This window comes from Artibeus jamaicensis, unplaced genomic scaffold (assembly GCF_021234435.1).
Source record: "Artibeus jamaicensis isolate MK-2021 breed Jamaican fruit bat unplaced genomic scaffold, CSHL_Jam_final scaffold_847, whole genome shotgun sequence".
Lineage (NCBI taxonomy): Eukaryota > Metazoa > Chordata > Mammalia > Chiroptera > Phyllostomidae > Artibeus > Artibeus jamaicensis.
Genome location: NW_026522057.1, coordinates 5,363,736 through 5,391,676, shown reverse-complemented (window position 1 = coordinate 5,391,676; position 27,941 = coordinate 5,363,736). Strand labels below are relative to the sequence as shown.

Genomic DNA, 27,941 nt, shown 5'->3' with positions numbered 1-27,941 from the left:
CGATCAAAATAAATCAGACTCTTGCAACAGGAGAACTGCCAGAGGCATTTTTTTTCTTGTAGAAAAACAACACCGATTTGCAAAAAGCATACAAAAATACAGTATAAAAAAAAAGACTGCTCCCAGCATAATACCCAACAGCAGCTTGTAAAAGACAAGCTGTTCAGGTGAGACATCAGTAACCTACTTCCCACCCGTTCTCCAAAGACAGTTCCAGAAGTCAGCTGGCTTCAAAAACCATGTTCCAACAGGTACAGAGGCTTTCCCCAAACTTCCACTGGGGTTCTCTGGCATCAGGAAGCAACCTCAGAAACACACCATCGTGCATAATAGATTTGGAAGTAGCAAGTGGTTTTCCAGAGCCACATACAGCCTTCTACCATCCTTCCCTGTCCACTTTCAAACTTGCAACCAGCAGGTATCTGCTGCCCTGGGGAGAGTTCTGGAGGGGGCTGGTTCTTCTTCCAGGCTAGGCTCTTAAGGCTCCTGAGGTTGCCCACAAGACACTGTAGGATTGATTGGGTGCCTTTCACAGACTAGAGGCTGCACCTGGAATCCACTTGGAGGTGCCAAGTCCAGCTGGGGCAAAATCATGGTCCACTAAGCAGAGCTCCCACCAGGAAGCTAAGCCACCTTCCGGAGCGCTGGGTGAGTCCCAGCAGCTCTCCCAGTAAGAACTTCAGTAAGTCTCAGATTCTAGGAAAGAGATTCATGTCAGGCTGGTAGGAGGCCCAAGGATGGCTGCAGAGACAGCAAGCTCCTTGGAGTTGCATGAAAAGGATGGGTTTGCATGGTTCTAGTAGAACTTCAAACTTATCAGTCAGGGACTGAGAGGAGAGTCAGCTGGGAAATAGGAAGTGGTACAGGTCTCACCCTGAGGTGCCTGATATCTGCCTTGTGAAAAGATTCCAAGATGGAAGACACCTTGGTAGGGAACAAGTTCACAGCCAGGATGCCAACCTATCTCCAGGCTAGGGCCCATTTTCCTGGGTCTTAGGGAAATACTTCTGACCTGTGGAAACAAACAAGTCCCTTATGAGGACAGAATGGTCTCTCCCTTAGAGGAAAAGGCCCAGAGGGCTGAGACAAAGAATCTGGAAACCAAACTCTTTAAGTGTTGTCAACATCGCAGCACCGAGAGAGGGAAGAAGGTCATCATCTAACATTGTAATATACATGTATATATAAAGGTTTACAACTCCTCAGGTACTGTAAAGTGTCTGACAGTGAGGTAACGGTCCATGCTGATCAAGTCTGCAAGCTTGTCTTCACCAAAGACAGCTCATGTGTCTCCTGGAAAAAGGAGCCTCGGGGAGCGTGTCCAGGCCCAGCTGTCCTAGCATCACCCCAGAGACAGCAGTGGGAGCATCCTTTCCCAGCCTAACGCGCATCCGGAGTGTGAGGTTTCATGCAGGCTGGAGGCCCCAACCACGTCCACCACCTGTTGCATAGCATCTGTCAGGCTTTTCTCCAGAGCTAGTAAGCGAGGCTGACCCCGGGGCTCCTCAGTCAGCTGCTTGCCCAAGAAGCCGAAGGCGCCACAGAAGACGCAGTGCTCCCGTGAGTCAGGGAACAGGGAGAGCCGGGGTTCCAGGTTTCCAAGAATGCAAGCCCTTATTGTGTGCACCGGCTGCAAAGCATCCTGGGATCTACTGTTCAGACTGTCCCACCATAACCAAAATGTGCAAATTACTAAGGCGGGAAGAAAAGGTTAAGAAATAAACTTGGGTTTCTGTAAGACAGAGCAGTCAGGCTTTTTGGTCAGTTAGTAGCCACTGAGGAACGCAATTCTTTTCTGCAGTTGCTGTTGCCGGCATCGGAGCTGCCTTTTCTCCGTAGCCATCCTCTTCTCTGCCCCCACCAGGGCCTGCAAGTATTCCAAGGCCTTGCTCAGGATCACCACTTTGGGGGCCTTGGAGCAGCTGGCCAGGGTGGGGACCTGGTCCCTCAGGGCCAAGAACCTCGAACGGAGGTCATTTCGCCTTTTGCGCTCCAGGAAGTTGTGGTTCTTCCTCTTGGTCACATCCTCAGTATCAGAACTGACAGGTTTGGGGTGGCAGGACTGGGGAGCCTCACGTTCCATAGGCAGGGGGCTCACAACCTCTTCGTGCACCTCATCTCCCTTTTCCTCTGGAGCATCTCTCTCCAGAGCCTCTTCCTGGGGACCTCTCTCTGAAGCCCCGCCTTGGGAGCTGCTTTCTGGAGGGAAACGGGCAGCATAGTTGTGCTGTTGCTGATGGATGGAGATGTGGAAGTGTTTCATGCAGGGGTCCAACGGGTCTGCCCGCACTGTGATGGTGACTGGCTTCCGGACGCCCAGGGACTGTCTCTTCTCTACTGTTACAACATCAATTTCTTCACCCTCTGTCCAAGGGGAGAGATCAAGAGAAAAACAACCCCCATGAGAAACACATACAAGAACTCTGTGCTGGAGCTTGGGAAAAGAGGTGACATTTTCCCAATTTAGATATAAACAAATTGAAGTGAGGGGAAAGACAGCTGATTCATTTGTAATTGGGTAAGGGCAGGATGAATAAAGGAAGGTAAATAAGGGAGAAAGAAAATATTCTCCAATTTCCTTTTGTACAGCAAGGCTTAGATAAGAACAAAAGGCAGACCCAAGCCAACAGCCCCCCCTTCCACCCCCGGGTCTGCATAGTCTCTCCCCTCCCCCACTCAGAGGATGGAGAGAAAGAGCTATTAGCCTGGGACAAAGTTTAGCTATAAAGATCTTCCCCAGTCGGGCTCTTTCATGCCCCATCAGAATTGTAAATGAGGGGTCTGTGGGCAGAGTTGCCCTTTGTTCCTGTCCAACACAGCCTGCACTTGGGGAATTGTTACTTTTCACAAGTTATAAATCCTATTATTCCCCCACCTCTCTATTCTACTATCCCTTTCAGGGGAAGATTCAGAGAAGGGAGGGCTACAACACACTCCTCCTCACCCACAGAGCGGAGGGAAATGTTTCCCTTACGGGCATTTTGCTCCTGGGTTCAATGGGTTTCTAAAGTCATCCATCATTTGCAGGTTGCCAGCCCCACCCCCTTCCCTGGACCAGAACAGGGTTGGATTCATAACCGCAGGTTGGCAAAAGCTGCAGGAACTCCACAAAGGTACAAGCGACAGTTACCTGTGCCAGGGGCAGGAACTGGGCAGCAGAATAGCCCCTATCCCCACACAAGGGCCGAGACCCCAGGGGCCTGGACATACCTGGACATGCCCCGAGACATTCCCTGGCTGGAAAGTCTCTTGGGTCACCCCATCCGGGAATGGGGAAGAAAACCTTCCTACTCCACACGTTTTCAGCCCCCCCCACACAGAAGACCACCTTAATGCATTTCACCCTGACAATAGAAGAGCTCAGTTCTCTGTCTCTTTTGCATATCAGGATGCTTGAGCCCCTTTGTCAGGAAGGCTTCTATTGTGTGGACAATCGCATTATTTCTCCATTAATAAAACCTGACCATTCAGCCTTCCTGGCCCCAAGGCTTGTGATTGGCTGACTAGGCTGTGTTTGGAATGCTGTTTTACCCAGCCCCTACCCCCTATTGGCTGAGCTTTGCCATCAGTCACTCTCTCCACCCCCCTCATTGTTTGCAATCTGTTGCATTTCGTTCTAGTCCATGTGGCCTGTGAACTAGGAGCTTGAAAACAGGTTCAGGTTAAAAGAGCAGGTCAGAAAGTGATTCAGGAGGCTCCCCCACATCTCAGATCTTTAAATATCTCAATGTTAAATCTGGAGGCTGGGAAGGCTCTGCCTAAGGATGCCATAAAGTAAGATCACTATTCTCCTTTTCAGAGAGTGGTGTCTAACTCTACCCAGACAAGGAAATGCCCTCCACCGGACAAGAGGCCAACACCCTCATGTGCCGAGGGAGAAGCAGCGCTAGATCAGCCAAGGCCACACATCACCTTTGTAACATTCTGGACCTCCAACTAAGATCTCCAAACTCTCAAAACAGTGTTCTTCTCACTCTACCACTCCATCAGTCTGTGTAGAAATACAGGGTCCAGCAGAAGTAAGGCCTGTTTGACTGTGATTGTTAAGAGTAATATGGGTGTAATAATTTATAGTTTTAATTTGAACATTTCACCTAAAATGTCATATGGTATGCTTGAGCGTGATATTGTTATATTACAGAATTACATGCTTATGATTTTGTAATAAAAAGGGGGGCATTACTTGTACCAGACCTACTACTGGTTTCTTGATCTCAAAATTCCCATTCCGGCCATTAAACAAACACAAGCTTGATGTAGAAAGCAAGCAAGTTAGAAATGACCTTAAACACAGTGGACTTTTAATTGGTTTTGTTATCCTTACTTTTCCCTTCAAGTGTATGATGACTTCCATACCCCATTCCCCGGTTCCCTCCAAATGATCACGTAAAAGTTATTTATAAAAGTGACAAGTGAGTTTTCTCATTCCTAATTTGCCTGATGCTAGCCTCAGTCTGCACCCTGTAAAAACATCCTGTCTGCTACTGCTCTGCTGAGACAAGGCTGGGCTGACAACACTGCAGTCTGGTGGCACAGGATGCCAGTCTGTCCTCAGTGAGGTTTACATTTGCATTCAGAAATGGGGGAAAGGGCCTGGAGCTCCTTACCCTTGACCCCAGCATCTAACCAAGAGTTTGGCACGAAGTAGGGACCCGTAAACATTTTTTTAATGCAAGGAGGCAGCTGATAGTCTCAAATGGATTGGGACGGAATTAAAGGGTCAGCTTTCCACCTCAGGCCAAAGCAACAAGTGGAGGTGTAGCCCTTCTCAGATAAACTACTCGAAAACCCTCTATGCATCAAGGAAGAAGTGTTTGGTTGCCAGGAAGGAAGGAAGGAAGGGAAAAGAGGCTGGCTAGATGGCAGGAAACTGGGGCTCACTTCCAGTGATTTCCTATTTCTAAGCCTCAGTTCTTCCATTACTAGGGAGAGTTCATTCCTCCCCTACCTGCCTCATGGGTAATGGGGCTGATGCACAAATGGTAAGGGGTGGGAGAGGTTCTTCTTAAACTAAAGCAGCCAGGGGACTAGGTTTTTAAAAGGATGAAAGCTCTGGCTTTGCACAAAAAGCTCCTCAGCTTCTTCTCTCTGTAGGGGAGTGTGAATTTCCCAGGAAGAGGCAGCAACAAAAAACTTTAAGCCTGGAGTGACCCTTAAGGGACCCTTCTAGCCTCCAAGACAGAAATTCCCTGCAGTGCAATCCCAGTATTGTTGTCCTCTCTGAGTGCAAAGCCTCTCACCCAATCTCCCTTGTCCCCTGGGGTTCCAATCATCATCAAAGAAACGCTGGCTCCCACGCCACTTCTTTAAACTGTTTACTAACACACCCACGTGCCAGACAGACACCGCTGGGGGCTACACCGGCAGCTGCAGCCAGAGAAAGGGGGAGGTAGCCGAAGGGCTGGCAAAGACCCAATGCCTGACCTCAGGCAGCGGCAGAGTTTTGGCCACCCATGGGGTATCCCCCTGATGACTGGCCCGGAGCGGTCCTTACCCGAGTCGCTAGAGCTCTCGGACCCCGAGCAGGCCTGGGTCTTGGGATCCCCCAGGGGACAGGGGGCAGCGGGCACCGGGTTGCCGACTTCGAGGTTGGGAGCGCAGTCCGGAGCAGCGGACACCTTGGACGGATTCCCCCGGGAAGCACCAGTGGTGAGCCGGTCGCTCACCGCTCTTTCCAGCCGTTCCCGGGCCGAGAAGCCGCTCCACATGCAGTCGCGGCGGATGATGGAAGCGTAGTTCCTGCCCCAAGCTTTTGAGTGACCCCGGGATTCTGCCTCATCCCCAGTGCCCCCTCCGGGCCACGGCTCCGGGGGACCAATTCCAGAGTCCGGGTCCCCGACGCCGGGACCTGAGCCCCAGGGCGGCGACGTGGGGGGCGACGGCACCAGCTCGAATTTCTTCCAGATGTCCTCGCTGGGCGCCGTGGAGCGGTAGAAATCCTCCCCGCAGTCATAGTCGTAGAAATAGTGCTGGTACGAGTCGAAGTCCATGTCCGCTCCCTGCGAGAGGGAAGGGGGACGTGCTGACTGGGGTAAGGGCCCAGAGAGGAGGCGTTCCCGGGTCCTCCAGCACTGCCGGCTGCAAGGCCCTCGTCCCTCCCAAACCTCTGAGCTTGGAACCCACGCTCTTCCCTCACGTCTTGGGAAGCCCAGTTCTGGGTCAGCGTGCCCAGGGAAGCCGCTCACAGCGCGCAGACGAGCCTGTGGGGAACGAGTTCAAAAGCAAACTTTGCCAGCACCGCTCGGAGCGCAGCTCCCAGGGCCCGGCTGGGCAGGGCGGGGGCGCGCTATGCCCAGAAGGCAGCTTGCAGCCTGCGCCCCAGGACCCGTGCCCATCCACCGGCTGTCCCTAGTCTCACCTCGCTCCAGCCGCCCGCTACCAGGAGCGGAGCCGCTCCCGGCCGGCTTAGGGCAGCCCGGCAGTCCGCATACAAGCACATGCGCGCCACGGAAAGCGCGGCCCGCATACAAGAGCGCGCCCCCTTCGCGCTACCTCCTCCCCCCCCCTCGCTCGTGCACGGAGGCCCAGACGCTACAGGGTTAGGCGCGGGAGCGCGAGATCCAGGCGCATTGTTTCCCGGCAGCCTTATATCTCGTCGCGCCCCTGAGCGCTGGGACCCGGGGGCGGGCCCAACGGGACAAGCCACACCCCCTACCCACTGCCTCCTGGCGGTCGACAGGTGGGGACTGTGGCTTCCACCCCAATCCTTCTGGTTGCTCTCCCATTCTATTCTAGTCCCTATACGCCCCCCCCCCCCCAATAAATTGCATACTGGGGAGCGCAGGGCAGGCAGCAAGCTGATGCAGCCCGGCGGTTGTCTCGTAGGGACGTGATTCTTTATTAAGTCCCGGGCGGCTCCAGCAGATCAAACTAAAACTGTGATCTTTACCCACTCTAGGCGGGTGACAAGAGCTACTCCCTGTCCTGCCCGGCCCAGCCCCAGGAACCGACTTCCCAGGCCTCGCCCGGCTTAGTTCAGGTGCGTCTGGCCCGCGGGCGAGGGGGCGGGGAGAGGGGGAGTGAAGAGGTAGGGAAGCAGTCACACCTCCACCGCGCCACCTGGCGGCCCTCAGCCCTGAAGTGGGGCTGGTCCCCAGCATCCGCTTCATGACCCGTTGACCAGTTTCTTTAGCTAAGTGTTCCAAATCTGGACCCCAGCGAAGTGGGGGTGGCGATTCCAGATTTTGAAGTCTGAAACTGCACTTTTCTGTGATTCAGTTTCATCTGAGTCACATAAAACAAAGGGGTGGTAATACCTCACAGAGTTGTGAGGATTTAAGATGACAGAGTATCTAGAAAAGGGAATTAAGGCCAGGAGGAGAGGCCAGCAGAACAGACAGCCCCTGGTGCTGTGATGGGGAGAATTTTCCCCCAGGGACAGGCCACGGCTGAGGCGTGCCCCTCCCTCTCACCACACACAAAACACACTCTGTAGAGGAAAGAATGGGGATCTGGAGTGTGGAAACTTTGTTCAAGCCCTTACTTTGCTACTTGCGAGCTGTAGAGGCAAGACATTTGAGGCCTCTGTCTGCTTACTTGTAATATGGGGACATTGCTTGCAGCTGCATCTCTGGCCAAGATGATGGACATATAAGTCCTTTATGTCACCTTCCATGTAGATTATCTTCGGTAAAAGAGGAAAAGTTAAAACTACAAGGTTATTCTATTTAGGCCAAGGAAAGTAACTTGGAATAGCTGCCCATTAATCTAGAATGCTTACCCTGGCATTCAAGGTCTTGTCCCTGTCAACAAGCAGCAGCCTGATTGCCTGCTCTCTGTCTCTTTCCCTCTCTCCCCTGTATTCTAAGAACACCAACTATTCACTGATGGCATCTGAGCAGAAGGAAAGGAGAAATGCAAGCAGTTCAGTGTTGTTGGAACATGGGACATGGTGTGAGCTGATATATGGGTTGGGAGAAGGCAAGGTAGATGATACTCTCAGTTTTAGATGTTGGGTCTAAGGTGCTTGTGGGACATCTTTGAAAGCAGCAACTAGCTCTTACTAGCTTTTCAACCTCAGTACCTAGAACAGCTTCTGGCAGGTATTTATGAGCTTACTGAGTGACTCAGCCAACCAGATTCTACTGAGACAGCCTGTGTGCCTTGCTTTGTGCTGAACAAAAGGCCCAGATCAGAAAGATTTCAGGTCTGGTTGCAGCCCTGAGGCAGAGGGATTGGAAATGCCTTTTGGTGACTTATTTTCTGGTCCACAAATGGTTGCTGTACCAGAGCTCTTGGTGGTAAATGACAGAAGCCAACCCTAGATAAATTGAAGCAGAAATTTACTTCACTGGAAAGATTTTGGGTTTAGAATCCATGGGAAGTTGGGAATCTATGCTTGGAAAATGGGTCTTCCTTCTCTATCTAGACAAGAGTCCTTACTCAACAGCTCCTCCCCACCATGGTTCATTGTAGTAAGTGATATCTGGAGGCAACCAAGAGGTGACTCCACCTTAAAAAATAGGATAAAATAAATGAAGTTGTCATCTGAGAGTTAGGCTGTTCCTTCACGTTGCACTTTACTTAATGTTGGTCTTCTTCCCCAGAAGAAGCTCAGCGAGGGCAGGGACAAATATCAGTCTTGTTGACTGCTGTAACTGCAGGGCTTAGAACAGAGCCTGGCATGTCACGGGTGCTTTGTAAATGTGTTGCACTGGACATGACCCTCTAGTACTTTAAAATAGAGATGTATCAGCTCCTGGTGGCAGGATCTGGGGAAGGGACCACAGTGAAGGTGGCAAGAAGAAGCCCCTGAAGCAGCATGCCAAGGAGGTGGAGGAGGGAAATAGGCGTTCAAGCAGAAGCAAAAACAGGAGCAGAAGAAACTGGAGGAGCCAAAATTGAAAGCTGCGGGGAAGGGCCCCCTGGCCACAGGTAGAATAAAGAAATCGGCAAAACGAGATTTCTTAACCCCCACTGAGGGGTTAAAGGGTTAACTTTACCCTTCTCTCTCCTAAGCTCCAGGGACCTCTTCTTTTACCTCTGTAACTTGTTTCTAAGCCCATTTTTTCCTATGGCTCACTTCTACCTCTGTGACTTTCTAAGTAAACTTTCTCTTATTAAAAAAAGAAAAAAGGTGCCCTGGCTGGTGTAGCTCAGTGGATTGAGCACAGGCCTGCTAACCAAACAACCAAGGTTCCATTCCCAGTCAGGGCACATACCTGGGTTGCAGGCCAGGTCCCAGCAGGGGGTGCACGAGAGGCAAACATACATTGATATTTCTCTCCCTCTCTCCTTCTCTTCCCATCTAAAGATAAATAAATAAAATCTTTTTTTTTTTTTTTTAAAGGGTCACCAGTTTGATTGATTCCCCAGTCAGGGCACATGCCTGGGTTGCAGGCCAGATTCCTAGTAGGGGACGTGTAAGAGGCAACCACACATTGATATTTCTCTCCCTCTCTCCTTCCCCTCTCTCTAAAAATAAATAAATAAAATCTTTAAAAAAAGAGAAAAAAAAGAAGGTGAAAGAGATCATAAGGGGAATAAATGGTAATGAAAAAATTCATTAAAAGTAAGCTATTAAAAAAAGAAATCTAGCAAAAGGAAGCTGCTCCTGTGCCTGGGACAATGGTAATCCTAAATTCCACTCCTGTTTTAAAATCTGGATTCCCTGTCATAACATCTCTTGTAATCTATAGGTAGAATGGTGTTGTCTTGGAGCCTGTTGCACATTTAAGAATAAACTTCTATTAAAAAAAAAAGTAGACTTCCGACCAAGATGGACGTGTAGGAAGACATGCTATGCCTCCTCGCACAACCAAAAGAAGGGCAACGACAATTTAAAAACAACCGGAACTGACAGAACATCAAACTGTATGGAAGTCCAACAACCAAAGAGTTAAAGAAGACACATTCATTCAGACCAGTAGAAGGGGCAGAGTTGGGCAGCCCAGTGGAGAGGACTCATGGCAAGGCCATGGCTAGCGGACCCAGTGAGGTGGTGGATTGTGGAGTGGAGTGTGGTAGGCAAGGTTGCAGCTGGCTAACAAGGCAGCGGCTGGCGGACATGGTGGTCCCACATTTGCGTGCAGATAAACCAGACGAAACTGGGGACTGGGATGGACTACACAAACCAGGGTCCCAACACCTGGAAATAAAGCCTCCAAACACCGATTGAAAACACCCAGGGGGGTTGAGGCAGCAGTGAGAGAGACTCCCAGCCTCACAGGAGAGTTTGTTGGAGAGACCCACAGGATCCAGGATCCTGGAACATACACAAGCCCACCCATAGGGCCCAATCAGCACAGAAGGGCCCAATTTCCTTGTAGGTACAGAGGAAGTGACTGAAAAGTGGCAGAGAGTGAGGCAGGTGGCATTGTTCCTTCCCGAACCTCATTCCTACAGGCGATGTCAACGCATGGAGGTGGGTTGCACCACCAGGGTGAACACCTAAGGCTCTGCCCCTCACTATGTAACAGGCCCATTAAGACCAAAAAAAAAAAAAAAATGGCCCAAATAAAAGAACACATCAAAGCTCCAGAAAAAATGAAGAGGTAGCCAACCTATCAGATGCACAGTTCAAAACACTGGTAATCAGAATGCTCACAGAATTGGTTGATTGTGGTTGCAAATTAGATGAAAATATGAAGGCTATGCTAAGTGAAATAAAGGAAAATGTACAGGGAACCAATAGTGATGGGAAGGAAACTGGGACTCAAATCAATGGTGTGGACCAGAAGGAAGAAAGAAATATCCAATCAGAAGAGAATGAGGAAACAAGAATTTTTAAGAAGTGAGGAGAAGCTTAGGAACCTCTAAGACATCTTTAAACATTCCGACATCCGAATTATAGAGGTACCAGAAGGGGAAGAAGAAGAGCAACAAGTGGAAAACTTATTTGAATAAATAATAAAGGAGAACTTCCCCAATCTGGCAAAGGAAATAGACTTCCAGGAAGTCCAGGAAGCTCAGAGAGTCCCAAAGAAGTTGGACCCAAGAAGAAACACACCAAGGCACATCATCATTACATTAGCCAAGATTAAAATGAAGGAGAGAATTCTAGAAGCAGCAAGAGCTAAGGGGACAGTCACCTACAAAGGAGTTCCCATCAGACAGACAGTGGATTTCTCAAAAGAGACCTCACAGGCAAGAAGGGGCTGGGAAGAAGTATTCCAAGTCATGAAATCCAAAGACCTACAACCAAGATTGCTCTATCCAGCAAAGCTTTCATTTAGAATGGAAGGGCAGATAAGGTGCTTCTCAGATAAGGTCAAGTTAAAGAAGTTCATCGTCACCAAGCCCTTATTATATGAAATGTTAAAGGGACTTATCTAAGAAAAAGAATATTTAAAAATATGAACAGTAAAAAGACAGCAAACTCACAGTTATTAACAACCACATCTAAAATGAAAGCCAACTAAGCAAACAACTAGAACAGAAACAGAACCACAGAAATGGAGATCTCATGGAGGGTTAGCAACAGGGGAGTGGGAGGAGGAGAAAAGGGGGAAAAGGTACAGAGAATAAGTAGCATAGACGGTAGGTAGAAAATAGACAGGAGGACAACAAGAGTAGTGTGGGAAATGTAGAAGCTAAAGAACTTATGACACATAGACATGAACTAAAGGGGGCGGAATGTGGGTAGGAGAGGGTATGCAGGTTGGAGGGGAATGAAGGGGGAAAATGGGACAACTGTAATAGCATAATTAATAAAATATATTAAAAATAAACAAATATAGGTAAATTTTTAAAAATGATGAGCCATGCAGTGGCTCATCGTTTTAGTTCTTCTCATTCTGCCATTTCAACCTTGGCTCTGAGGTCAGCATAAACCCAGCCCAGAATCCTGTCAATGTGTGTTCTTCAGTCTTTGTTTTATCCTGTATCACCTGGTATTAAACCAACTCATTTGCAAATAAAATAAAATAATAAAATAGATGTATCAACTTTGGAGGTAGAGGCAGAGTTAGGCCCAGTCTAGCCTACAACCTGAATAAAGGTATTAATGCAGCTAAAGAAAAAGAAGTGCCCATCAGGAGGGGTCTGGACAGAGATCAAGAAGGGTTGCCAAGGCAATCACCAGAGTGTCCATCCTAGCACTTCCTGGGGACAAAGATGCTGGTCCAGGAACATGGGAAATGGAGGCATCATTCTTTGAAACCACCTAATTCAACCCCCACTTCATTGGTTGCACCAAGCAACATGCTGAAAATCACTTTATTCCCTGTGTAGATTCACTCCAGGGAGAGAATGCACTCATCAGCGAACGAGAAGATCCAGTCTGCCTCAGAGCTTTGCTTCTCTTTATAAATTAATGAATTGGTATTTGACTTGAAATATCAGTCTCATGAGCCTGGTTAATGTGTGACTGTTCATAGCAATGCTGCTGCTCTTTGAGCTAACAGCTCTGGTTTCTGAAGAGATGTCTGGACCCAAGATGGTGATGAACTCACCAAAGTAACAAACGCTTCCCTAGGGACACTCCATTTTTCTGCAATTTTTAAAATTTTCTTTATTTTTTTCCTAAAAAAGATTTGTAATCAAAATAATACATGAACATAGTTTTTTTTTAAAGCAACTAAATGTATGACAAGTTTAAAAAAGAGGCAATCTTCTGCTCTGCCTTCTCCACCCTCAATTCCCAGTCCCCAAAGGCAACTAGTCTTTTAGCTGGCTTTTGTACCTAGTATTTACTTCCATATTTTGAGTGATCCAGATAATTTTTTGCTGATTTAAAAATTATTATTGACGTCTTCATTTATTTTTATTTATTTTTTAAAAGGGAGGAGAATGGAGGGTTTTTTTTTTTAAAAAGATTTTATTTATTTCTTTTTAAACAGAGGGGAAGGGAGGGAGAAAAAGGGGAAGAGAAATATCAGTGTGTGGTTGCCTCTCATGTGCCCCCACTGGGGACCTGGCCTGCAACCCAGGCATGTGCCCTGACTGGGAATAGAACCGGTGACCCTTTGGTTTGCAGGCCTATGATCAGTCCACTGAGCTACACCAGCCAGGGCTCGCTGACATCTTAAAATAGAAGAAGATGTAGGGCTTATATTTCCCTTTTCACTCCCACATACTTGGTCTTCCCTTATTCTTCCAATAGAATTATAGTTCAAATTTAAAATAAATATTCAATATTTATAGTATTTTAGCTATATATATTCAGAGTTAAATTGTCTCATCTTTTTCTTTTGCTTAGATTTCTATGTACATAGTATGAATTCAACCCTACACATTCCCACTAGAAGTACAAAGATCATTTCATATGGTCGAACATATCAGGTTCCTTTTTTTTTTCTTGGAAACATCCCTACATGGAGCCCTTTGTCTTCAGCTCCAATTTGAACTTGGTGATCTCTAGACCTGCTCCACAATTGTCATTGTGCAAGTTCCCTTCACCATCATCCTGGAAATTCCCTCTGTTTCCCTCTTCTGTTAGCTCCCCCATTTCCTGGAGCTTCGTTCTTCTTTCTTGATTTACCTCCTCCCATTGCTGAAGCACATCCTCCAGCAGAGGCCTGAGAAAGGGTGCTTGAAAAGTAAATGTTTGAGACCTTACATTTCTGAAGTTGTCTTTATTATACCCGTACCTTTGGTTGATAGTTCATCTAATCTAGTACTTTATTAGAAATACTTTGTCCTCAGAATTTTATTTATTTATATTGTTTAAGATTTATTTTTAGAGGGGATGGGAGGGAGAAAGAGAGGGAGAGAAACATCAATGTGTCGTTGCCTCTAGCATGCCCCCTATTTGGGACCTGGCCCACCACCCAGGCATGTGCCCCGACTGGGAATCAAACCAGCGACCCTTTGGTTCACAGGCCAGTGCTCAATCCACTGAGCCACACCAGCCAGGGATATCCTCAGAATTTTAGAGGTATTGCTTTCCTGTTTCATAGTCACCAGCCTTGCTATTGCGAAGATTAATATCATTTAATCTGTAAAACTTTGTATGTGACCTGTTTCTCTCTGGAAGCTTGTAGGATGTGCTCTTTGTCTTGATATTGTGAATTTTTTCAGCGACGTGCTTTGGCATGGGTCCATTGTATAAATAAAGAATTTGACTGGCTCTGACTGGTGCAGCTCAGTGGATTGGGCGTTGTTCTGCAAACCAAAAGGTCACTGGTTCAATTCCTGGTCAGGGCACATGCCTGGACTGGGGGTCCAGGTCCCCAGTTGGGGGCATGTGAGAGGCAACTAATGGGTGTTTCCTCCCCTCTTTCGCCATCCCTTCCCCTTTCTCTAAAAATGAATAAATAACATCTTTTAAAAAAGAAGGAAAGAAAGAAAGAAGCCCTGGCTAGTGTGGCTCAGTGTATTGAGTGCTAGCCTGCAAACCAAAGGGTCACAAGTTTGATTCCCAGTTTGGGACACTTGCTGGGGTTGAGGGCCAGGTTCCCAGTAGGGGGCCCACGAGAGGCAACCACACATTGATGTTTCTCTCCCTCTCTTTCTCCTTCCCTTCCCCTCTCTAAAATAAATAAATAAAATCTTTAAAAAACATTTGACTAGCCCTGTGTGTGTTTCTGTTACCTCTTCCCTTCCCTAGGAGATAGCCTCAAAATCCTTGAAATTTCCTTAGCGATAGGATAGTCTTTGCTATTCAAGGCTCCCAAAGAATGGTTTATGCTAATGAAGGTACTCTTGGTGGGTGCTTAGATAATTCAAGATGATTTAGGATAAGGGTTGGCCGAGCCAGAAGGGCCAATTATATGATTATAGGGTTGAGGCTTTAAGCCATGTGATGTCAGCCTGATCTGACTGACATCTGGGAGAGGGAAGGGAGCTGGAGATTGAGTGGGCAGTGATTCAGTCAATCATGCTACATAATGAAACTCCAGTAAAAAGTTTGGATACTGAAGCTCAGGGGAGCTTTCCTAGTTAACCAAACTGTATGAGGATTATTATACATCCAAGCGCTGGTAGGGGTTTAACCTCCCATTTATTCCTTCCTTCCTGTTTTTCTTTTCGTTTTTACAGCCTTCACAATTAATTCCAGAACATTTTATCACTCCAAAAAGAAATCCCATATCCATTAAGCAGTCATTCCCTTCCCTTGCGAGTTTATATATTTTTCCCTAATGCATTTACTGTCATTTTAATGGAATTTCAGGAGTGAGGGAGATGAACACATGAGATCAATCCTCACATTTAGCCAGAAATCTGCTCTTCCTTTCAAACTGCAACAATTCTCACTTTCATTAGGCAGATTCCTGAGCCAGGTTGTCTGAGAGGGCTCTCTGGAGGGGGGAAATTTGATCTGAGCCTTAAAGATGTCTAGGATTCCAGGGGAAGTTAAGGAGATGACGGTGGGAGAGAATGAGAAGGGAGAGTTAGGGAGGAGAAAGGGGGGGGGGGAAGGGAGAGGAAGGTCTTTGGCGATAGCACCAGAAGAATTTAATCAGATTCAAGTCTGGTTTCTTATCCCATATCTGTGGTTCTGTAACCTCTGCTTGGGTTTCACTGAAAAGCAGCCCATTCCTTAGAACCCTAAGAAATGTGGCCTTGCCTTGGGTGCCGTGAGGAAGGAGTTCTGGGGACTGTGCCTCCATCTCTGCAGCCAACCCCAGAGAAAGGCCCGGCCTGTTGCGACAGGGACAGTTTTCAAGAACAAAGAGAAGTAGGCCGAATTAAAAACTTATTTGTTTGCAAACTGTGTTAACTGTGATCCAACTTGTACTGACTCAGTTTTCTCATCTGTAAATGCTTATCTCTAGCAGCATAATTGGAGAATTAACTAAGATGCTCTTTGAAAAGTATTTATCACAGAGCCTGGCCCAGAAAAGGATTTCAAAAACCTCAGTTTTCTTCTCTTTTTTGCTTTGGAAATGTAAGGTAAACAGCGCGAGTGGAGTCTCAACCAAGAGAGGTGTTGAATGCCTGGCTTTCAACCGATGCTGAAAGCCACAGAGAATTACAGGAGGTTTGTGAGGGGAGGAGTGACAGGGACATATCTGTGCTTTGGAAAGATCGCTTCTGGATGATGCGGGAGGGAGAGTCAGAGCCCTAACGCTACATCTAATTGACTCCATCTTCTTATATGTGTCCCGCGCTTATGAATGGTCCTCATCAGTGTTTCCTCAGTGGCTAATGCGTTAATGTAAATCTTAATCCCTAATGCAAACAGGGTTTCTCAGTGTGCCTTCTTAGAGACAGATGTAATGGAAGAGGGCTCCCCACACTGGAAGGGCTGATGGAGACAGCCTGAGCTGCCACATGGGGCATGAGACGGGGTTTTTGAGAAGCTCTGGAGATTGTGATAATGGCTGAAGCCAAAGGGGCCCTCCAGACACCGCCCCTCAGAGAGGGCGAATGCTAAGTGCCTAGTGCCTGAGGACAACTGAGAAACCATATAGATCCCTCTCAAGAAACTTTTCTCCTGAGGGACAATAACTTCGTCCTTGCCCTGCTTTGGGTGCTGAGCTCTGGGTGCAGGTGGAGCAAGAGAATCACCTGGAATGACTCTTCTGTCCACTAGAGGGAAACCCAGGCTAGAGAGAAAAATCCCACGCTGGCAGCCTGAGGCTGAAGGAAGCTTGAGGAGGGGCCAGCCCTTGGACCTGAGTTCCTTAGGTGCTGGACTTGCTTGTACTAGCTTGGGGAGAGCCAACTGTTGCGTTTTCAGGAATTATGGGAACTGGTTGTTAAGCACAGTCATTAAAAATTAAAGGATATAGCCCTGGCTGGTGTAGCTCAGTGGATTGAGTGCAGGCCTGCGAACCAGAGTATTGCGGTTCGATTCCCAGTCAGGGCATACGTCTGGGTTGCAGGCCAGTTCCCAGCAGGGGACACACGAGAGGCAACTTTACATTGATATTTCTCTCCCTATCTCCTTCCCTTCTCCTCTAAAGATAAATAAATAAAATAAAATAATATTAAAGGATATAAACGTACACTTAAATAAATTCTAAAAACCAAGATAGTGAAGACTGTAAACTCATCATTCCTTTCTTACTTTACTGTATCTTACTACATGGATTGTATCTGTTATGGTAGAAGTACTGTCCATCTCCAACTTTGGCAGCTGACATTGGCCATGATGATGTGTATTCCATGGAAACCCACAAATGAAACATATGGGAGTTTCTCCCCATCCTGGGCCAGCTGTTAGATATTTACTAGGCCTTTCCCACATTAGGTCTTGTGGGAGGAGATAAGCTTTTCTTGAAGTCTTGCCAACAGACACACTTGGAGACAACCCATGGACAGAGCACCCAATTCAGAAGGCAGAGGCCGTAGGTGGGTACAGTGGAGGGAGCATTATTGTGTTGTTGCAGGAACTTGACCCAGAGGTCCAGTCTCAGGCTTTGTGCAAACCGCTCCCCCCACCTGAAATCTCTCTGTGCCTAAGTGCTCAGGCATGCTGTTTTGCCTGCCTAGCAATGAAGCAAGGTCCTAGATCATCCAGCATTAGAAAATGTCCCCCTGTTAGAAGCGGCAGAGCTTCTTGAAGGGTAGGAAAGTGCCCATCTGGATCTATATCCCCAGGCCTGGTTAGTGCGCCTGGGCCGAGATGTGGGAATGGCTGGCTGCACAGAACATGGTGGGGGGGAGGGGGAGATTTGACCCTGGAGTCAAATAGATCTGGCCTGTGCCACCCCAAGCTGCATGGTCTGAGAAAGGCACTTAAACCAAACGTGTCCCCAGTCTCCAACTTGTCAAATAGGGATAAGAAGATTCATCATGCATGGCTGTTGAGAAAATTAATAGGATTATTCACGCAAACCTCTCGGCTGGGCATCCCACCCCCTAGAAGGTAGTCCGTGATGTAGGAGTTACTGTTATCATACTAGTGGAGGGGTGGGGGTGGGTGCTGAATTTAAATAGCCTCTCAGTGCCTGACCACCTTGATGCTGTGTGTTAAGGAGGTGGGGGCAGGACAGGAAGGACCAGGAGGCAACGAATCCGTGTCGGCACTGCTAGCAGACACAACTAGGAAGTGGAGTTGGGACGGGGAACCAGACCTCCAGCCAGGACTCGGCAAACGCTGGGCGAGGGGAAAGAGGCGCCTCCTTCGTAACCCCCCCCCCCCCCACCACCGCAACTCCATGGCTGGGTGGAGCTTTGGGGGCTGAGGGCCGGCCGGACGTTGCAGGCCCCTGACTGTGCGCAGGAAGCCTTGGCTTGGGCTGTCCCGGAACATTAAAGCTGCGGAAGGGAGGGAACAGCCCGCACCTGCATTGTGCAAGTCCGGCTCCCCTGCGAGTCGCCGCGGACCCCTGGAGTGAGTTCTTGGCCTATGCCACTGGGGCAGGGCCCGCGGCTTTCAGACAGGTAGTAACTGGGCAAAGACTCGATCTGCGCTTTCGTTCATTATTCCTACATTCACTCATTCAGGCATCCATTAGTTATTTAGCTGTGGCAGGAGCTGGTGAGCAAAACAATCCATGATCCCAAGGACCTTCACAGTTCGCCGCCCAGTGGTCAGATGGCTGGGTTGGAATCCTGGCTCCTTCACTCTCTAGCTGTGCGATTTGGACAAATTATTTAAACCCTCTGGGTGTCAGTGCGTGGAGTGTTGGATTAAGTGTGCAGAGGATTTGATGATCCATTGCTTCCCTGGGTGTTGGATTAAATGAATTTCATGTGAAGCACTCAGAAACCTGACTGCAACTACTAAGCATTCATTAAGTGTAGGATTTTGAAAAAGAAGCCATTTTATCTATTTTTAGAGAAAGGGGAAGAGAGGGAGAGAAACATCAGTGTGTTGTGGCCTCTTATGCACTCCACACTGGACCTGGCCTGCAACCCAGGCATGTACCTTGACTGGGAATTGAACTAGCGACCCTTTGGTTCGCAGGCCAGTGCTCAATCCACTGAGCCACACCAGCCAGGGCTAAATAAAATCTTTAAAACAAAAGATCAAAGACCTAGGAAGCTCATGTTTTATAAACTGTTACTGGGTATTATGCTAGAGGCAGTCTCTTTTTTAAAAGCAAATTTTTTTATGAGTTTTGCAAAGTGGTGTTCATTGTACAAGGAAAAAACCTCTTGGGCAATTCTGCTGTTGCAAGGGTCTGCAAGGCAAATTTATTTGGAAAGGCAGATACTGTTGTGATTATTGATCGCTTGATTGCAAAATGTTGCCTTCTGGGACGTCTTCCAATAAAAGATTCCTGAAGAATGTCAGAATAGAGCAGTTTGTGCCACCGGAATCCCCTGAATCAAATACAAATTCTGTAGGCTGTTGAATTTTCACTGCTAGGCTAGAGGCCAGAAGTCAGTGATTGGGTGTACCTTGTGGAGACCGGAACAGGAAGTGGAATGAAGGTGGAGAAAAGGAGCAGACGGGTGACAGGTATTTAGTAGAAGTGAAGGAGGAAGAGAAAGGAAGCCTGGTTGACCCTTAGGTTTCTGGCCTGGAACAGTGGGTGGGAGGTGACCTGAGGGTTCAGAGGAAAAGAATGAAATTTCTTTTCGTCATGGGGGGGGGGTCTGAGAGTCTGGGTCCTGGGATCAGTGGGATATCAGGGGTCTGGTGTTCTGGAAAGAGCTGGGCTTGAGGCCTAGGGCAGACCCTAAGGTCCGGTTTACATTAGGGGATTAAAGATGGTTAATGGATTGGATTAGGGATATGAAGGAATTGGAAGGATGTTAAAGGAGGGTGAGGGGAGCCTGCAAGACTGGAATATCCAGCTGCCTCCTCAGATGGTTTTAGCCTTCATCCTATAGGGTTGGACCCTCCGCTTACCTCACTGCAGAGGTAGTCTGAGGAATAGGTGGGCAGAAAGGATTCGAAACTGCTGCAACTCAAATGAAGGGGGAGGTTGGGCAAGACCCTAGTCAAGTTCAGTACATCTCAGTGACCTTCAGAGATTCCTTTCTGCCCACCAAGGTAGCATGGTGAGCCTCTGGGACACTATTGGGAAGGGGAGTTCGGAGGAAGGGCCTATACTGGCTGGAGAGTGAGCAAACAAGGCCCCAGGACATTCTTTTAGTTGGTGGGGTGTTGGCAGCCAAGGTTGCCTGTAGCTGACACATGGTAGGACACCTGCAGGTCAGGCTAGGGAGCCCCACCCCTTGGGACCAGGAGGTGTAGCAATCGCCATTGATAGAGATCATCAGTCTTGCTTGGGAGCCAGAGATTTGGGCTGGAGCAGGGCTGAGCTTTGAAACAGGCATTGACTCTTATTATGTGCAGACACCACACATGTTTTGTCTAATCTTCATGAGAACCCTATGGAGGAAATAAAATTCCCCCCTTTCTTCCGAGGAGGAAACACACTCCGAGTGCATAAGTAACATTGCAAGAACATGCGGCTGGTGAGGGGCGGAGCTGGGAGGATGAGGCAGGAGCTCAGGCTCTGCTCCTGTGGTTTCTCCTGAGGTGGTCCCACTTTTGCAATGGCCTCTCAGCAACCTGGACATAGGCTCTACCCTGGGTGTTCTCCCGGTTTTCAGTGTCTCCCTGACCCTCAGTCAAAACGTGATCCCGAAATCCTATAAATCTTATCCTTCTACAGATCTTGCACGTGTCCCCTTCTGTCCATTCCTGGAATTACTGCCCCAGTTTGGGCCTCGCGGTCTGCCCTGACTATTATATCAGCCTCCACTGTGGTGTCCTTGCCTTGCAGTTCTCCCACCCCCATCCCAGTCCCTTCTCCACATCAGCAGCCAGAAGGCTGTTCTAAAACGCAAGTCTTGTCCCAGTTGGTGTGAATCGGTGGATTGAGTTCCAGCCTGCAAACCACAGGGTCACCAGTTCTATTCCCAGTCAGGGTACATGCCTGGGTTGCAGGCCAGGTCCCTGGTTGGGGATGTGTGTGAGGCAACTAATGGATGTATCTCTCACACATCAGTGTTTCTCTCCCTCTTTCTCCCTCTCTTCCCCTCTCTCTTCAAAATAAATAAATACAATCTTAAAAAAAATGAAAACGCAAGTCTGGCCATGTTACTGTCCTTTTTTTTTTTTTGTTACTGACCTTCATAACACCTGTCAATGCTTTGCCTCTTGATAAAATTCCAATTCCTGAGCAGATGGCCACTGATCACCAGCTGCAGAAGCCACATGCTCACTGCTCTTGGACTGTTCCAGCCACCCACCCTCCCCTGAACAAGCCCTGAACTGGGCTTTCTCACCTCTGCACCTTTGCCCCCACTGCCTACTTTGCTAACAACAATCTCCCTCCTCCATGTTTGCTGAATGAAGTCTGGCCAGCTTCATAGAGGGCTCTTTTGCCAGAGTGTGCCTTGGATTGAAGTTCTTTGTGTTCCTATCTCTCTTTCTTACTGAGCAGCTCCTGGGTGTCCTCATTCTGTGACCAGCATAGTATGTGAAATACTAAGGAGGTTCTGAAAGTGTGGGGTGGGAGCACCTTGGCCTCCATCTCCCACCCTCTCCATCCTGACCTCTAGCTCCTGGTTCAGACCCTTGCCTGGCTTGGATTCACTCCAGTGATCGTAGTAGCTCCTGATCAGGTCTCACCTAGCTTCAACTCCTCTTCTAGCTCTTATCTACTTCAAGCTTTAGCTCCGGCTCCTGGCCTGAAACCAGCTTGGCTCAATATCCAGGACTAATATTTGCTTAGCCTATGGGGTCTAAACTTAAGACCCATCCAGCTATTTCCTATTCCTGATCCCCCGGCTCCACTTTCCTGGGCTGAAGTGTCTAGCCTCCTTGGTTAGAAGGAGGGAGAGCAGGAGACTAGAACAGAGCCCCAGGCAGCCTTCCCACTTCTGGGGTAACCTCAGCTTCAGAGCTACCTTGCTGCAGAATCCTGACCCAACCTCGGGGCCCTGGCCAATGCTATGGGGACAAATAGTTCCAGGTTGGAAGCAAGACCCTACCATTCACTGGCTGTGAGGATTGAAACACCCTCCTTGGGCCCCCACTCTCTTGTATAGAAAATGGGATAACAGACCCTGGCTGGTGTAGCTCAGTGGATTGAGCACGGGCCTGTGAACCAAAAGATTGCAGTTTGATTCCCCGTCAGGGCACATGCCTGGGTTGCAGGCCAGTTCCCAGCAGGGGCCAGTTCCCAGCAGGGGATGCACCAGAAGCAACCATACATTGATATTTCTCTCCTTCTCTCCTTCCCTTCCCTTCTAAAGATAAAGAAATTAAAAAAAAAAAGAAAATGGGATAACAGATGATGTCGGGATGATAGGAGACAAGGCACCATGCCCGGCACAGAGTAGGTGTCAGTAACTGTGAGGGCCTTTCCTCTTCACCCTGTTCTTAGGTCCTCAGAGTAGCTCCTACAGGTGCCCTGCACATTTCACAGAACCCATTGCATAAGGGCTTTCTTTCAGCTATGACATCGGTGGGCCTGGCACAGCCTTGCTGCCAGGCTTCTAGCTTGGACTGTTGTTCCTAGAGCTTCTTAGGCAGTGGGAGCAAAGCCAAGGCACCATAGTGGATTGCCTGTCCAGAACTCCATGTCCCTGACGTCAGGAGCAGACACAGATCCAGAGGGTACTGGGGGAAAGGCCAGTCTCCCTGCTGTGGATCTCCCTTGTTGTGGGCTGAGTTCATGGATTTGGGTTGGGGAAGTACTAGTGCTGCCTTCTCACCTCCAATTGCCTCACTGAATCTCTGTCTTATCAAAGTGCAGAAGGAAAGGGTTCCTGTGGATAAGGAAACTTGGGGACCCTGCCCCCCAAACACAGGAATCAACAACAGTGGGGATCTGAGTGTGATATGGAGGTGAGAGAATGTGTAGGTATGAATGTATAGGTGGTATGGTGTGTGGTAAGTATAGTCATGTTATAGAATATCATATGTACTATATATATATGTCTGTATATTATGTATATGGGTAGTTGGAGGGCTGTGCCTATAGTAGCATGGGGGTGGTGTGTACATGTGACTTTTTTGTGTGAATTACTGTATATGTGAAGATAGACCTGGGTATGTGGTATAAGCAATGTGTATCTGTATGTGACATGTGTCTCATGTGAAGTAGGAAGGGGGAGAAGGTGAGCTGCAAAGCTGTGCTAGCCGGTGCAGAGGTATTGGTGTGTTTCAGATTTCCTGCTGAACCCTGTGAGGTGGCCTGGGCCAAAGTCATTGTCCATTTGCTGCAGGAGCAGAGAAGGGCAGTAGGGGCAGAGTAAGCGAATTGCGCCTACTCTGTAAAGAGCCAAGATCCTCCATACCCAGCTGACCGCCCTGCCCTGATGTCTGCAAAAGCCCCAGGGAAATAAATATAACCTTTGGCAGTGCAAGTGCTGTGAATGCTCCAGCTGGTAGCTCATGTGGGCAACGCCCTGCCTATGACTAGCAGTCGACACCAGTGAGGCCAATGCCCTTGCTGCCACTAACAGGTTCTAGATGATTGCCTCAGTAATGAAGCCCTGCTCCAGAGCCTGCCAGCTGATTGGCAACTGTACAAACACCAGGCCCAAGAAGGAAAGTTTAGAGACTTCTAAGGCTAAGACATGCCCAGGTTGCTGATCTCTGGAGGAACCTAATTTGAATCCCATCTGGCTCCTTTCTGTTCCACCTCCAGGGTTGCCTCCACCTGCCCCCCATCAGAATGATTCCTTAGATCATGTGATCTTGTTTGTGTCTCCCATCACTCCCCAGTGTGCACTCTGTGCGGGAGGTGCCCAGAATGAATTGCATTTTCAAGAAGGCACTCTGCAACCCACTTCCAAAAACACTCTACTTTACCCTGCTAGCTCTGGATAACCCGTCAGGATGCTTTCTGAGGCTGAAACTACTAGTTGTCCCCTAATATCAATGATCCTGTTTGTCCTCAGAATAGAACTCTGCTTTTTAGCTTGGCATAAGGTTGGCCTGGAGTTAAGACCATATTTCCCAGAATTCCTTGCAGCTAGACAAGGCTCTGTGACTAAGTGCTGGTCACCAGAAGTTGTGAGCAGAGGCATCCTGTGTAACTTCCAGAAACTACTTCTAAAGGGTGAGTGTGCTGTGTTCACACCTTCCTCCTTCAGACAGGCAGGATGTAAGTGTGATGACTACAGCTTAAGCAGCCATGCTGGACAATGAGATAGAAACATCGTGTGAAGGGTGGCAGGGGGTGGTAGAGCAATTTAATAGCTCTGATGATTATGGACCCACCATACTAGCTCTGGAATAATTATTGCCTGATTTTTAACCGGTTGTGATGGCTGTGATTTGGGGTTTTCTGTGATCTACAGCCAGTTATCAACTAAGCCTAACTGATACACTTTCATTGGATCAGCTGTTTCTCCTCTTGTCCCCTCAGCTCTCTGCCAACATATTCCATTCTAATTGCCTAGCTTATCTGCTCACAAGACAGTGAGTTCATGGGTGCAGGGTCCATGTCATTCACCAAGCACAGTGTCTAATAAACCAAAAAATGTTAGTTGTGCCCTGGCTGGTATGGCTCAGTGGATTGAGCGCAGGCCTCTGAACCAAAAGGTCATGGGTTTGATTCCTAGTCAAGGCACATGCCTGGGTTGTGGGCCAGGTCCCCAGTTGGGGGTGTACAGAGAGGCAACCACATGTTGATGTTTCTCTTCCTCTCTTTCTCCTTCCCTTCTCTCTCTCTAAAAATAAATAAAATATTTTTTTAATGTTAATTGTATTAACAACTATGCGAAATACACATCCCGGCAACCAGATTTGAGTGGAGCTATAGATTAGGGAGTTATAAGTATAAATATGGTCACTAAAGAGGTGGGAGAGAATGGGGTAAAGAGGAAAGAGGGTAAATGAAGAAGTCCTTAGAGCTCTAACATTTAAGGTCATGTGAGGAGGAAAAGACCTAAAACGAAGCTGAGAAAGGCCAGCAAGTTGGCGAGGACAGGGCAAAGGGCTTTGGAGCAGGTGAACTCAGAGAGGGCATGTGATCCTGTGGTTTCCTCCCAGCTGCCTGAGATAGGAGCAGAGAAAGAAATCAGCTGGGTCTGACCCAGGATAAGGGCAGGGGAAGGTGCTGGGAAATGCCAGCTCCCTGGGAGGAAAGACAAAGTAAAACCAGGAAAGGCCATTAGTTTAGATGAGGATAGAGGGGTGGAAGGACGGGAGGTCCTGATGGGGTTGAAAAACAGATGATGTGGGGATGCAGACATGAGAGAGCTGAAGAGAACTGGGCAGGCCATGCCATGCCTAGGATAAAATCAAGGTCACCAAATAGTTTTGCTGGTTCTGTAGGACCCCAGCCTCCTTCAAAGTCTTCCTGGAGAGCTCTGAGAATTCCAGGGCTTTTCATATATGCCCAGAGAGTTCAACCATGAGGTTCCCTCCCCATTTTCTTCTCCTGCTCAAGAGAAGCTGACTCTTGTCGTGCTAATACTGTCCAGTAAAGGCAACTGCTGCTGCTGAAGCTCAAAGGGGGCTGATGTGACAGCTGGTGCCTCCCATGAGTCTGCACTGAGGCACCACCCCTGACCAAAGTTAAGGGCACAAGTATTGAGTGAATCAGAAGTCAAGGGCTCAGGATTCTAAAGTCCAGGACATCCAGGCTCTGCCATTCACTAGCTCTGTGACCTTAAGCAAGTTGATGAACTTCTCTGAGTCTGGGTTCCTTATCTGCAGAAGGGAGGATAATAAAGAACCTGCCTCATGTGATTGTTGTGAAGGTAAAATGAGAAAATGCACATCAACCACTTAGCACAATGCCTGGTATGGAGTGGGTGGTTCACAGTAGGCGATCATGATTTTTGTTATTTACAGTCAACCCTTGAAAAACATGTTTGAACTGCAAGGGTCCACTTATATATAGATTTTTTCCCAATAAATATATAGCCTGCCTCTGTGTCCCCCTTCCCTGCCCTAGGTTTTGCTTCTGATGTTGGGAACCTGTGGATATGAAGGGCTGACTGTATGCATTGTTCTATGTATTCCTTGCAGTTACCAAAGGTTGACTATAATTAAGTTTGGGGGGAGTCTAAAGTTATATGCAGATTCTTGACTGCACAGGGATGGGGTCTGTGCCCCTAACTTCCATGTTTTTCAAGGGTCAACTGTATAGTCCTTCTTACATTTATTAAGTCGTTTACCAAATAAACTGTGTGCATTCCCCCACATGTGCCCAGTGCTGCTGCCAAAATATATTTTCTAACACTGCTGTGGCTTTGTAGGTGCTGTTTGCTGTGCCTGGATTGTCCTTCACTCCTCATCTGCCTGGCAAATTTGCTGTTTGAGCCTCAGCCAGTACCTACTATCTTTAAAGGACTTGCCAAGACTTTCCGGGCTGGGTCAGGTACCTCTGGGCTTGCACGTGACCAGGGCTATCTCACTGTACAACTCCCAGGGGCACCGGTTGGACACACTTCCTAGAGTTTTGCAATATGGCAGAGTTGCTCATATCTCTCCTCTGTTCCCCCCATCATAGTTTTTATCAGAATTCACTGTAATGACCTACTCACCTCTTCCTCTAGACTTTGAACTCCTCAAGGACTCTGTCTGACACAGTGACAGGGCTGAGTAATGGTCATCTGAGTCAAGGAATTCTGGATGCATCCCTGTGTTTTGGGGCTCTGAGTTCGGCTGGGGAGACAGAACAAATAAACAGGAAATATGTAAAATAGTGAGTATGATCAGAGGCTCACAGCCTGTGTGTTTCAAATCGAGGCTTTTTCAGGACAAACAGTGAGGGAGGATGCCCTAGTCAGAGTAGGGAACTGGAGCTGAGACATAATGAATGAGTTTGCACTTGGAAAACCCAAAGTGCCACACTTTGGATTGCTCTCCTCAAGAGGGGAAGAATTTCAGCCTTCTCCCATGGTTTTCTTATTTATTTGGTGGGGGAGGGTATGCTGATTTGTTGTTCTACTTAGTTAGGCATTCATTGGTTGCCTCTTGTATGTGGCCTGACTGGGGATTGAACTCACAACCTTGGCAATTCGGGATGATGCTCTAACCAATGGAGCTACCTGGTCTGGGCACCCCATGATTTTCATCTGGGCCAACGTGAAGAAAGTAATCTTTTCAAAGCTCTTATAAGGACATCGCATATCCAAGAGGCACCATCACAGATTGATGTTCTTTGCCAGGCGTATTTTTTAATTGCATGGTAGGCTGGGACATAGCCTGGAGCATTGCTCTAAAAAATAATTTGCGTTAACCCTACCGTGGGCAGGGATCAAATTACGGGGCTCTTAGGAAAGTGTTTTTCTTCCTCAATATGAATTTAGACAATACTGATCCTGAGAATAAACACTTGTCTCTTGTAGGGGGTATGTGTGTGTATCTTTTCTACATTTAACCACTCCACTATCCTCCCCACTTGCCCCAAAAGGTCAAGTCTGAACAATGAGGAGGAGGTATAGCTCCTTACCTCTCACTGGCTGAAGAGATTTTAAAGGGACAGGACATTAAGAATAAAAATTGCCAAGCCCTTTCTAGGCTATTTGGCTGAAGCTCACTTCCTGCACCTCTCTATCCTCCTGCTGTGATATTCTTCTAGACTGAATAACTCAGATTTGGGGAAGTGTTCTGCTAAGTGTTTATTATCCTGTTGATCCTATTCCATGTGGTCAGGAGTGGGGTGAGGCTTCCTGCACAGAGTTAGATAGAGAAGGTGGTCTCTGTCTGGGAGTGTGAGGGAAGGAAGATCTGAGACAGGAGAATAAAGTTAGCCCTGACTGGATAGCCCAATTGGTTAGAGCATGGTCCCAATATGCAAGGTTGCAAGTTTGATCCCTGGTTAAGACACACACAAGAAGCAACAAATGAGCAGGTAACTAAGTAGAACAACAAACTGATGTTTCTTTCTCTCTCTTGAAAAAAAAAAGTTAGGAACCGAGTGTACTCATGAGGGGACAGCCTGTTAACACATTTTGGTTCTTGGCAGTCACAGGACGTGTACAATTAAAATGATTTCTTCTAGTTGTATTTTCCTACAGAAATTCCTGCCCCTTCATGGAAGTCCTTCTTGTTCATGCTCAGGGGCTTTGCGTTCATGGCAGCATCTAGGAGTGAGGATGTCCAGCGGTGGGGCTGGGGATGTCCAGCGGTCCTGCTGGGCATTAGGCTCTGGAGCAGACAAGGGAGATGGAGACTTTCCTTGAAGGGGAATACCATACGAAACAGTCCCTTCTAAAGGAGAAAGCAGAGAGGGCAAGGG

General features: G+C 48.0%; 1 protein-coding gene across 3 annotated transcripts; it reads right to left on the bottom strand.

The window, feature by feature from the left end:
- Positions 1-25: 25 nt before the first annotated feature.
- On the bottom strand, positions 26-26,328 carry MYCL (MYCL proto-oncogene, bHLH transcription factor). 3 transcript variants are annotated; one of them, XM_037149329.2, is made up of 3 exons: positions 26,242-26,328; positions 5,495-5,999; positions 26-2,364 (listed from the first exon to the last, which is right to left on the bottom strand). In XM_037149329.2, exons 2-3 carry the CDS (start codon positions 5,988-5,990, stop codon positions 1,766-1,768), a joined length of 1,095 nt encoding a protein of 364 aa, XP_037005224.2. In that variant the 5' UTR covers positions 5,991-5,999; positions 26,242-26,328; the 3' UTR covers positions 26-1,765. The 3 variants fall into 3 exon arrangements, with proteins under 3 accessions (XP_037005224.2, XP_037005222.2, XP_037005223.2); XM_037149327.2 differs by lacking the exon at positions 26,242-26,328 and adding an exon at positions 6,359-6,542 and having other exon boundaries at positions 5,495-6,200; XM_037149328.2 differs by lacking the exon at positions 26,242-26,328 and adding an exon at positions 6,359-6,542.
- Between the last annotated feature and the right edge of the window lie 1,613 nt (positions 26,329-27,941).

What these genes read in the sequence shown, in the direction of transcription:
- MYCL (XM_037149327.2), bottom strand. Translation starts at nt 6,466, where the DNA reads ATGCGGGCCGCGCTTTCCGTGGCGCGCATGTGCTTGTATGCGGACTGC. An exon ending in TAGCGGGCGGCTGGAGCGAG is followed by an intron (nt 6,201 to 6,358) that starts GTGAGACTAGGG and finishes CGTTCCCCACAG; the next exon opens with GCTCGTCTGCGCGCTGTGAG. An exon ending in CGAGAGCTCTAGCGACTCGG is followed by an intron (nt 2,365 to 5,494) that starts GTAAGGACCGCT and finishes CCCCTTGGACAG; the next exon opens with AGGGTGAAGAAATTGATGTT.